At 46.5% G+C, this 12500-nt stretch overlaps 1 protein-coding gene across 1 annotated transcript in view; it reads left to right on the forward strand.

The window, feature by feature from the left end:
• The first annotated feature begins 3698 nt into the window (after nt 1–3698).
• LOC121865275 (glycine receptor subunit alpha-2-like) overlaps nt 3699–12500 on the forward strand; it is a 91720-nt gene continuing 82918 nt past the window's right edge. The window contains 1 exon segment of the mRNA XM_042364630.1: nt 3699–3746. Coding sequence (XP_042220564.1) covers nt 3699–3746 — 48 coding nt within the window.

A 12500-nucleotide genomic window follows, 5' to 3' on the forward strand; every position in this document is an offset into this window, starting at 1 on the left:
GGATGGGTGGATGGATGGGTAGATGGGTGGATGGATGGATGGATGGGTGGATGGGTGGGTGGATGGTGGATGGATGATGAGTGGATGGAGGGTGGGTGGATGGGTGGATGGATGGATGGGTGGTGGATGGATGGATGGAGGGGTGGATGGGTGGGTGGATGGGTGGATGGATGGGTGGATGGGTGTGGATGGATGGGTGGATGGTGGGTGGATGGGTGGGTAGATGGGTGGATGGATGGATGGATGGGTGGATGGGTGGGTGGATGGATAGATGAGTGGATGGAGGGGTGGGTGGATGGGTGGATGGATGGATGGGTGGGTGGATGGATAGATGGAGGGGTGGATGGGTGGGTGGATGGGTGGATGGATGGATGGAGGGGTGGGTGCGTGGATGGGTGGGTGGGTGGATGGGTGGGTTGGATGGGTGGATGGATAGATGAGTGGATGGAGGGTGGGTGGATGGGTGGATGGATGGATGGTGGGTGGATGGATGGATGGAGGGAGGGTGGATGGGTGGGTGGATGGGTGGATGGATGGGTAGATGGGTGGGTGGATGGGTGGATGGATGGGTGGATGGGTGGATGGATGGGTAGATGGGTGGATGGATGGATGGGTGTGGATGGGTGGGTGGATGGGTGGATGGATAGATGGTGGATGGAGGGTGGGTGGATGGGTGGATGGATGGATGGGTGGGTGGATGGATAGATGGAGGGTGGATGGGTGGGTGGATGGGTGGATGGATGGATGGAGGGTGGGTGGGTGGATGGGTGGGTGGATGGATGGATGGATGGGGGAAGGGTGGAAAGTGAGAATGGAAAGAAGAAATGAAGGGAAGAAAGAAGGTTACATGAATGGAGGGATGGAAGAAAGGAAGGGGAAGAAGGGGATGGATGGAAGAAGGAAGGATAGAAGAAAGAAAGGAAGGATGGAAAGAAAAAGAAGGAAAAGAAGAACGAAAAAAGAAGGGAAAAGAAGGAAAGAAGGAAAAATTTGGTTATGGAGGTTAAGTTAGGTTAGGTTAGGTTAGGTTAGGTTAGGTTAGGTTAGGTTAGGTTAGGTTAGGTTAGGTTAGGTTAGGTTAGGTTAGGTTAGGTTAGGTTAGTGTTGTAGAGTGTTTGAGTGAATCAGTGTGTGTGTGTGTGTTTGTCGTTTATCTATCTATCTATCTATCTACTATATGTTTATCTATCTATCTATCTACTATATGTTTATCTATCTATTATATGTTTATCTATCTGACGAGGACTCGGCAAAACTACAGGAAGATCTAAACAAATTTTTTGAATGGTCTGAAAAATGGCAGATGAAATTCAACGTCGACAAAAGTAAAGTACTCAGTATAGGAGATGTAAACAGGGAAACCAGATACCGATGAACAACGATGCCATAGAGAAATCCGACTGCGAGAGAGATTTAGGAGTAATGATAAGTAGAAATCTTAAGCCAAGTAAACAATGTGTTTTTGCTCGTAACAAGGCTAATAAAGTACTTGGGTTCATACAAAGGAGTGTTAGTTACAAGACTAGCGAGGTCATCCTAAAACTGTATCTTGCTCTTGTGAGACCACACCTGGATTCACTTAGTTCAGTTCTGGTCACCGTATTACAGAATGGATATAGAATCCTTGGGGAAAGAATTCAGAGGAGAATGACAAGACTAATCCGGGCATTAGGAACCTTGAGTAGAGACAGGTTAAAGCTTGTATCTTAATTTGCACTCCCTTGAGAGGCGTATTAGAAGCGAGGCGACCTGATAGAGGTGTATAAGTGGAAGGCAGGGCTAAACAAAGGGGACATTACAAAGGTACTTAAACTATCCAACCAGGAGCAAACTCGTAACAATGGTTTTAAATTAGACAAATTTAGATTTAGGCGTGAAATAGGTAAACACTGGTTTGGAAACAGAGTAGTGGATAAATGGAACAAGTTACCAAATATCATCATTAACTCGAATTCGCTGAATAGCTTCAAACATAGGTTGGATGCTTATATGAGCAATAGGGGTTGGGTGTAAACGGGACTGCCCAGTATGGGCCAATAGGCCCGCTGCAGTTTCCTCCATTCTTATGTTCTTATCTATCTATCTATCTACTATATGTTTATCTATCTATCTATCTATCCATCCACCCATGTAGTCCAGTTAAGCTGAAAGCATCAAGCCCTAACAAATAAAGAAGAGTTTCACCCAACACACACACACGGCCTTAACCTTAACTTAAAGCCATTATGTTAGCTGACCTTCACATCGCCTTAGTCTAGTGAGATTGAGCTGGAGTTTTTCCGCTTATCTCTGCATCGAGGTTAACTTTACAGTAATTGGGCCGCTTATCTCCTATCATTTACTGTTGAGCTTGTTTAAATACTGCACATTCGCACGAGCATTTATATACATATACAGTCATACGCTCTTACGTTCATTCAGACACACACTCGTACACTCACACAAACGTACTCTCTCTCTCTCTCTCTCTCTCTCTCTCTCTCTCTCTCTCTCTCTCTCTCTCTCTCTCTCTCTCTCTCTCTCTCTCTCTCTCTCTCTCTCTCTCTCTCTCTCTCTCTCTCTCTCTCTCTCTCTCTCTCTCTCTCCTGTTCCCCCATAATTAACAATCGCCATAAAGCTCCGCCATTCACCTGTACTCATATCCATTACTGTACGTTGTTCCACTCTTCTTCGTCATTATTCGTATTTTGACATTTTTCCCCCGTTTATTTCCCTTCCCTTCCCTTCCCTCATCTCCTTCGCTTTACCCTTTCTCCTCCCCCTTTACCTTCTCCTTTACCCCTCCACCTCTCCCTTTCCCCCTTCTCCTTCCTCCTCCCCTTTTCATTTTCCTTCTCCCCTCCTTCCTCATATCTCCCCCTCCTTACCTTCCTCCCTCTTCCCCTCCTCCTCCCCACCCCCTTCCCTCCTCCCTCCCCCCACCCCTCTTCCCTCCTCCCTCCCCCACCCTTCCCTCCTCCCTCCCCCCCACCCCTCTTCCCTCTCCTCCCTCCCCCACCCCTCTTCCTCCTCCCTCCCCCACCCCTCTTCCCTCCTCCCTCCCCCCACCCCCTTCCCTTCTAATATTTTTTGTCAAGCGATACATTTTAATTAATCGAATTATCCGTTATGGTGATGTTAAAATTTTTTTGTCTAAATTGAATTAAATACTTATATAAATTAAACTCGTGACGTTATTTGAAAGGGAGGCGATATATTCACTAATTAATTTATCATACTATATTTTACAAGCTGTTTGGGATTTATTTTTCACCACATTATTTATACGTTATCAATAAAATGGTCCTTATTTGATATTTATATATATGTCTAAAGATGAGGGATATTTAAGGTTATATCTGAATAGGGAATATCGTTTAATTAATTGAGGAATATCTATTTAATTCCCTGTTAGGTAGTATGTGAAGAGGTTTACCGGGAGAGAATCATCCCGGTTTTAGTGATGTAAAGAAACCCGGTGATCAGCTGATGTCAGTGTTCTATTCGTCGCTAAATTACCTTTGACGTCTTGCTTCAGGTGTGACTTTCTTAAACAATACCTGAGGCAAACAAACAACACTATAGATAAACAATAATACCAGTGACAATATTCAAAGTAAACACAAATAAATAAATTAAATATTAAATGTTAAAATAAATATATATTATACGGTAATATTGAAAGTCTTAATTTTTATTGTCTAACTTTCACGATAATTATGAACCAGTTCCTTGATTCACAAAAATTCCTAAGTCAAAATATCCTCGTAAGTTAATATTTAAGGTAATTAACTGACTATCTTTAACTCTAGGACATAATTACTATAACTTCTCTAATATCAGAATTATAATGTGACTTAACAAGCAATTAGTACAAGGAATTAGTACAAGCATTTAGTATCAGTAATTAGTACCAGTTAAAGAGGTTGGAAAAATTAATGTACTGAATCTTCCTTGAATTTTATACTCTGTCGTTTCCCCCAGGTGATTAAACGACCTAATTAGTGGGTTAATGGACAGGTTTTAATGAGGTCTTTATTCACCGAAGACTTTTATTTAGGTAGAGTTTTGCTTTTTAGTTATGTATGTATGTATGTATGTATGTATGTATGTATGTATGTATGTATGTATCAGGGTGTAGGAACTTTAAATGGGAGATCGTAGCCCTTGATAGACGAATCCTTCCTTCCTTCCTTCCTTCCTTTCTTCCTCCTCCTTCCCCATATCTCTCTCTCTCTCTCTCTCTCTCTCTCTCTCTCTCTCTCTCTCTCTCTCTCTCTCTCTCTCTCTATTATTTTGTTACGCTTTAATGGGGAAATTGGGATGAGATTCACTTTGGTTGTTTGAGGTAGAAGTTTTGGTTAGATTAGTTTTTGGTTAAGTTTGGTTAGTTTAGGTTAGTTTTGGTTTGGTTAGGTTAGGTTAGGGTTAATTTAGGTTCGGTTAGGTGGTGTTAGGGGTAGGTTAGGTTAGGTTAGGGTTAATTTAGGTTTGGTTAGGTGGTGTTAGGGGTAGGTTAGGTTAGGTTAGGGGTAATTTAGGTTCGGTTAGGTGGTGTTAGGGGTAGGTTAGGTCTGGTTTGGGGTAATTTAAGATTTGGTTAGGTGGTGTTAGGGGTAGGTTAGGTTAGGTTAGGGTTAATTTAGGTTTGGTTAGGTGGTGTTAGGGGTAGGTTAGGTTGGTTAGGGGTAATTTAGGTTTGGTTAGGTGGTGTTAGGAGTAGGTTATTAGGTTAGGTTAGGGTTAATTTAGGTTTGGTTAGGTGGTGTTAGGGGTAGGTTAGGTTAGGTTAGGGTTAATTTAGGTTTGGTTAGGTGGTGTTAGGGGTAGGTTAGGTTAGGTTAGGGGTAATTTAGGTTGGTTAGGTGGTGTTAGGAGTAGGTTAGGTTAGGTTAGGGTTAATTTAAGTTTGGTTAGGTGGTGTTAGGGGTAGGTTAGGTTAGGTTAGGGTTAATTTAAGTTTGGTTAGGTGGTGTGTTAGGGTAGGTTAGGTTAGGGTTAGGGGTAATTTACGTTTGGTTAGGTGGTGTTAGGGGTAGGTTAGGTCTGGTTTGGGGGTAAGTATTAGGTTTGGTTAGGTTAGGCGTTACCGGACAGCTGACGGGGCAGGAAATAGTGAAGGAGTCGAAAGTGTGAGAGTTTTTAGGAAAGAAGACATGTAATCTTCGCCAGGGGCCTCCTTCAGCGTCAGGAGAGGAGGATTTGTGTCAGCCTGGTGGACAAAGACGATGATAGTGCCAACCGTCTCGAAAGATTTATTTCTTTTTTTTTTTTACATTGAGTCTCCTTCACAACTTACCCCTCCCTCCCTCCACCCCCTTTCCCCCCTCCACCTCTCCTTCCCTCTCCCTCCTCCTCCCTCCTCCTCCCTCTCCCTCCCCTCCCTCCACCCCTTTTCCCCCCCTCCACCTCTCCCTTCCACCTCTCCCTCCCCTCCTCACCCCTTTTTCCCCCCCTCCCCTCTCCTTCCCTCTCCCTCCCTCCTCCTCCCTCCCTCACCCCACACCTCCCTCTCCCCTAAGCCTCCTCCCTCATTCCTTCCTTCCTTCCTCCTCATACAGCGGCACACCCATCACTCACCTCCTCACATGTGGGCCAATATACCAGTGACGCAAAGTACATACACCTATTTACTTTCAAAATGCAGGGGAAAATTGGGCCAGTTCTCACTATACCCATTCTCTCCTTGCCTTGACATTAACTGTACTAGTGGTGATGGTGTGTGTGTGTGTGTGTGTGTGTGTGTGTGTGTGTGTGTGTGTGTGTGTGTGTGTGTGTGTGTGTGTGTGTCGGTCATGTCGGTCATGTCGGAATGTTTGTCGAAAGTTTTGGTTCCGGTGTTGCCAACTGGAGGGTCATTGGAATTGTATTTGTTTTTGTGTGTTTATGTTTGTGTTTATGAGTCAATAACATCACAGTTGTTGTTGTATGTTTACTGCGACAACTACCACAGCTGTTAATAGCATCACAGTTAAAAATGTTAATTACCGGCACCACAGTTAATATCAATACAGTTAACATGTTAAATAATGAATGGTACAACTAAAAACAATCACCAAAATCACAGTAAACTTGTTAATAATACACCACAACAATCACTTACATCATAGTTAACATGTTAAATGATAATAACGCCCTAGTTAACATGTTAATTAATGACAAGATCCACATAACAGGCTATAACACCACCATTATTAAATTAACTGTAATGACTAAGCCATAACCGCACTGAATATGTTAATAATGATTTTATCTACTTGATGGGATGAAGTGAGTAGCTGGTGGTGACGTCAATGGGTGGTGGTGACGTCAGTGGGTGGTGGTGACGTCAGTGGGTGGTGGTGACGTCAGTGTGAGGAGGTTGAGGTTCATAGGTAGTGAAGGGGAGGTATAGAGGTAAGGTAGGGGGAACGAGGGGGGGAGAGAGGTGAGGTAAGGTAGAAAGGAGGAGGAAGAAGGAGGCGAGGTGAGGAGGAGTAGGAAGTGATGAGGTGAGGTAGGAGGGACGGTGCACAGGGTAATGAGGGCTAATAGCAGATTACATACACCAGGGACGGACTCACCACCAATGGCAAATTAATTATTGACAGTAGTAAAAACGTGTGGTGGGGAGAACTCCTATAAGGGGTAGAGGTTGAGTGTTAAAAAAAGTTCAGTTTGGGGAGTTGAAGTCGGATCAAGATGGTGATCGGGTGAGTCAGTGTTGGGTCGGGTCAGTGGTGGGTCGGGTCGGTGGTGGTGAGGTCGGATCGGGTCGGTGATCGGGTGAGTCAGTGGTGGATCGGGTCAGTGGTGGGTCGGGTCGGTGGTGGTGACGCCGGATCGGTACAGTAAAGGTTCGAGTTGTGGCTTTGAAGGGTTGGATCGTGGTAATGAAAGAGTCGGATTGGACAGGACTTAGTGAGGTATTGGTGGTAAGGACTGGGTCGAGGGGGTATATAGATGTTTTTAGATCATTATTTTACAACTACTGCTACTACGACTACTACTACTACTTTACTAGTACTTCTGTTACTACTTCTACTTTTTTATTATCATGGCCTCCAGCCTCCCCCAATAGCCACACCTTCGCCGCCATTTTATTGCCTTAAAATTAAATATCTTAATACATAAGTAGCTATCCTAGCTGTGTTGAGTTAGTTGAGCCGCAGATCTATACGGCATTCAGTGACTGTTGCCTCATAGTCAATATCTACGACCGTTGTCGACTTTGGGGCCGATGATCTCGTTCCCCTGAGGTAAAGCAATGCAGACGTAACTTCTTGGCTGCTGCTTCCGTTCAGATAACACTTCCGCGAGTCTGGCATAGAAACATCTTGCACTTGGTCCCATCCCACCAGAGGATTGAAGCTACCCTGATCAACATTTTGAATTCTCTCCCAATATGCCCTATTCTTGTCATTCTCGTTCCTCTTGTGTACAGCATCGAGAGCTAGGTTACGGTGACATGCGGCCATGGGGTGGAAAATCCTTCTGTCAAGGAAGGCTCGCTGTCCCCGCCTCCAGAATCTTCGTTAGATGTGTTTCAAATCCTGTGATGGAAAATTTCACCGTCCAATGAAAGGAGGGTCGTTTCCACCGTGACATCATGGCAGATTTCCTTCAACATATTTGCTGTGAGGTCCCTTACTTCGTCATGCCTCAAGCAATGAAGCCCTCTTTCTTACACACCATGGCGTGGCCGATGTCGTAGGATGAGCCACACACGCATTGGGAGGGCAAACCTTCTATTGGCCTACCATACCTCCTCCTCCTCCTCCTCCTCCTCCTCCTCCTCCTCCTCCTACTACTACAAGTCTAGGAAGAGCCGTCGCTTATATTGGCCAGTCACAAGTGAATACATTTTTCTTTGTCAGTGAATTAGTGAGTCAGTTTGTGAGTAAGACATATATATAGCTGGTGGCACAGGTGATACAGTCAATAATCAACTACTGTCACCTCTGTATAGCGTAAAAGAGTATTAGTAATTGAGGTCAAACGAGTAAACCAGATATTAACGGGGTCACAATATTGAACCTCATAGGAAGAGAGGTCACAATTTTGAACCCTGCAATAAGAGAGGTCATAATATTGAACCCCGTAATGAAAGAGGTCACAGAAATATAAAAATAGACCTACAAAAGATAAAATATTTCCCCTATGTAAACTAAAACCATCTACCTGTTTCTGTAGTGAAGATCTAATAATCACCACGAGCTTTAAACAAACACTCAAGTAAAACAGTAAAATAAACACAAGTCTTAAACCATGGATTATTGTCAAAAGGAATGATATATTAATTTAACTACACACACACACACACACAAAGCAACACCAAAATTTACGAGGTAATGTTTTAGAGTGCGTCCGTTCGTTTGTCTGATTTACGATACGATTTCCACAAGGAGGGAGAGAAAGACGCGGGTTTGTTATTACACATCAATATCTGGTTGTGCTTGGCTCTTCTTGTTAAGTATTGGCCACCTGTTGTTCTCAGGTGATAGGTTGGGGGGAATTTATGGGAGTGGTGATAATAATTTTAGCAATAGATTAAGTGAAGGAAGGAAGAGACATATATTTCACCGCAATGTGATAGAAGGGACAATTATTTCACCATAATATGAAAGAAAACATTTATTTCACCACAATATGAAAGAAGACTCAGTTATTTCACCACAATATGAAAGACGACTAAATTATTTCACCACAATATGAAAGAAGACAAGAGCTATTTCACCACAGCATTCCTACCACAGCTACAATTCACCACAGTCTGGAATTTCGTGAAATGTTAGAATGGTCCCGCCTTCCACCACACTCCTACACACCATATTTTTTATAACTGTCAGTAAGGTTATATTTATGGTGTACGTGCTTACTAATTACACAGAGGGTGGTAGAGGGGGTGGGAGAAGGGGTGGTAGAGAGGGTGGTAAATGGGGTTGTAGAGGGGTGGTAGAGGAGGTGGTAGAGAGGGTGGTAGAGGGGATGTTAGATGGGGTGGTAGAGAGGGTGGTAGAAGGAGTGGGAGAGGGGGTGGTAGATGCGGTGGTAGAGAGGGTAGGTGGTAGATGAAGGGTGCAGTGAGAGAATTGGTAGATGGGGAGTGGAGTGGTGAGATTGGTAGGGGATGTTAGATGGGGTGGTGAGGGGTGGTGGGGGAGTGAGAGAGGTAGAGGGTGGTGGTAGGGGGTGGGGAGAGGATGGTAGATGGGATGGTAGGTGGTAGAGAGGGTGGTAGATGGGATGGTAGGTCTGCTAATGCCCCATCCTTCCTCACCCAAAGTATAGAACATCCTCCATTTCCTTGGCATCTACAAAAAGGTCATCCTTCAAACTCCTCGTCCAATATAGGTCATCCTCCACCCACCGCCCGGAAGAAGTCAGCGAGGTTGACCTTTATGGACGCCCTCCACTCACTCCCCGGAAGAAGGAAACACATTAAGATTATAATTCATTAACGCAAAGTTTACCTCCAAGTGTATCAGACCGTGACAGGTGAGGCAGGTAGGTGAAGTGAGCAGGAGGTGGGTGGGTGAGGTGAGGCAGGTAGGTGAGTGAACAGGTAATGAAGTGAGAGAGGTAGGTGGTTAGATGAGGTAGTGGGTGATAACAGGTAGGTAAGTTAATGAGATGAGCCGAGTCTCAGTTTAAGTAACGCTGGAGAGAAGTGAGGTGTACAAAGGGAGTGAAGTTAATTAGGTGAGGAGGTGAAGTGAGGGGTAAGGGTATTGAAGTGTAGTCATGATTATATTGAGTAAGAATAGTAAGTGAGGGTAGGCAGGTATTAGATGCGTGGAGTCAGGTGAATATATTGAGTGAAGTGAAGAGAGGATAATGAGGAGACAGACAAAGTTCACAAATCTTTCAGTCGTTAAGTCCATTATTGAATTTAACCCAATCTTCCTCACCTCCTCCACCTCTTCTCTCCCTCTCCATCTCCCTTTTCCTTCCTCCCTTATCTCCCTCCCTCATCCCCCCTCCTCCCTCCTCCTCCTCCCTCCCCCCCCCCCCCCCCCCCCCCCCCCCCCCCCCCCCCCCCCCACCCCTCACTCCTCCTCCCTCCCTCCTCCCTCATCCCTCCCTCCTCCCTCATCCTCTCCCTCCCTCTCCCCCCTCCCCCCTCCTCCTCCCTCCCTCCCCCCCTCCTCCCCCTCCCTACCTCCCTCCTCCCTCCCTCCCCCCCCCTCCTCCCTCCCCTCCCTCCCTCCCTCCCCCTCCCTCCCCCCCCCCCCCCCCCCCCCCCCCCCCCCCCCCCCCCCCCCCCCCCCCCCCCTCCCCCTCCCTCCCCCCCTCCTCCCTCCCCCCTCCCCTCCCTCCCTCCTCCCCCCCCTCCCTCCCTCCCTCCACCCCCCTCCCTCCCTCCCTCCCTCCCTCCCTCCCTCCCCTACCTCCCCCCTCCCTCCCCCTCCCTCCCTCCCTCCCTCCCTCCCTCCTCCCTCCCTCCCCTCCCTCCCCTCCCTCCCTCCCCCTCCTCCCTCCCCCCCTCCCTCCCTCCAGCAAAGAGAGTCAACACTATTAACCCCAGATCACCAACAACACTATTTGTGCTCGTTATCAAAAGAGACTAATTAGTTGAGAAGCGTTTCTTAATGAGTCTCAAAGTGACGTCATCAATAGCGTAGGTGACTCATTAGCTGATGCTATTTCTGTAGAACGTCACCACAAAACACACAACAAAAAAACTCACCAGCTGTTATTTTTGAATGTGGGTGACGTCATCAGCTGGTGTTGTTGACTATGGGTGACATCATCACACAACCCCACACAACCACACACAACCACACCAACCACACTTACTGTGTTTGACGCCATCAGCTGGTGTTGTGACGTGACCACACAACTGCACAACATTACACACTCCCTCTCTTCTTTCTAACCCCTGATACATGTCTCTTACTCTCTGCAAAGGTCTCTTCCTCCTCCTCCTCCTCCTCCTCCTCCTCTTCTTCTTCCTCTTCTCTTCTTCTTTTTCCCTTCCTCATCTCTTCCACCCCTCCACTTCTTCATTTTCCTCTTCCTACCATCACTCCTTCTTCCTCCTCTTCCTCCTCCACCTCCCCCTCCTCCTCCTTCTCCTCCTCCTCCTCCTCCTCCTCCCTCCTCCTCCTCCCTCCTCCTCCTCCTCATCCCCTCTTCTTCCTCCCCCTCATCCTTCTTCTCCTCCTCCTCCTCTTCCTTCATCCCCTCCCCCTCTTCATCCCTCATCCTTCTTCCTCCACCATCCCTCATCCACCATACCCCCACCACCCACCCACCCCCTCTTCCTCCTCTTCCTCTAATCTTCCTCCTCCTCTTCCTCCTCCTCCTCTTCCTCCTCCCTCCTCTTCCTCCTCCTCCTCTTCCTCCTCCTCCTCCTCCTCCTCCTCCCTCTCCTCCTCTTCCTCCTCCCCCTCTTCCTCCTCCTCCTCTTCTCCTCCTCCTCCCCTCCTCCTCCTCTTCCTCCTCCTCCTCCCGCCTCCTCCCTCTTCCTCCTCCCTCCTCTCTTCTCCTCCTCCTCTTCCTCCTCCTCTCTTTCCCCCTCCTCCTCCTCCTCCTCTCCCTTCCCCTCCCTCCCTCTTCCTCCCTCCTCCTCTTCCCCTCCTCCCCTATCTTCCCCCTCTCCTCCTCCTCTTCCTCCTCCTCCTCTTCCTCCTCTAATCTTCCTCCCCCTCCTCTTCCCTCCTCTCTTCCCCCTCCTCCTCCTCTTCCTCCTCCTCCTCTTCCTCCTCCCTCTTCCCTCCTCTCCTCCCTCTTCCTCCTCCTCCTCTTCCCCTCCTCCCCTAATCTTCCTCCCCTCCTCCTCCTCTTCCCTCCTCCCCTCCTCTTCCCTCCTCCTCCTCTTCCTCCTCCTCCTCTTCCTCCCCTCCTCCTGGTACAACAAGGCAAGGTCATTCCAGGGTACCTGGTCACCTTCCCCTCAGCTTGGACACTTAAGGTTGCCAGGGAGTGACTACCGATGTGTTATATGACCTCTTCCCGCTGACCCCACACGGGAAGGAGAAAATAATAATATGATAAAGGAGGAATTGTAGGTATGATGATGATGATAGTTTTGATAATACATAATAATGAGAAAAATAATGATAATAAGACTGTGATGATGAGCAAGTTATTGGTTAGGTTAGGTTAGGTTAGTTTAGGTTAGGTCAGGTCAGGGAAAGAAGGAGGGAAGGAGATGTGGAGGGAAAGAAGGAGGGAGGGAGGGTTAGATGGGGTTAGGTTAGGTCATGTTAGCTCGGGTCAGGATATAAGAGTGAAAGTAGAATTCAAAACAAACATTGATAATAATATTCACTTACAAAACACTAAGGTAAAACTGTAGCACAGGTTAATATCATGATTCATACCTGTATTGATTACCTTGAAAGTGAATACAACAGTTTATTGGTGGTTATTTGATTACTTATTGTGTCTACTTAACGCCACATAAGTGAGGTGTAGTCACTTTAACACCTCGTCATTATATCTTAAGGGACATTACATACCATTATCTTATTCTTGTATGTTATTAATTGTTTATAAAGAATTAACTTGTATTGTAATCTAAGTTAAATACATTA

The sequence above is a fragment of the Homarus americanus genome, unplaced genomic scaffold (genome assembly GCF_018991925.1).
Source record: "Homarus americanus isolate GMGI-L3 unplaced genomic scaffold, GMGI_Hamer_2.0 scaffold49158, whole genome shotgun sequence".
Taxonomy (NCBI): Eukaryota; Metazoa; Arthropoda; class Malacostraca; order Decapoda; family Nephropidae; genus Homarus; species Homarus americanus.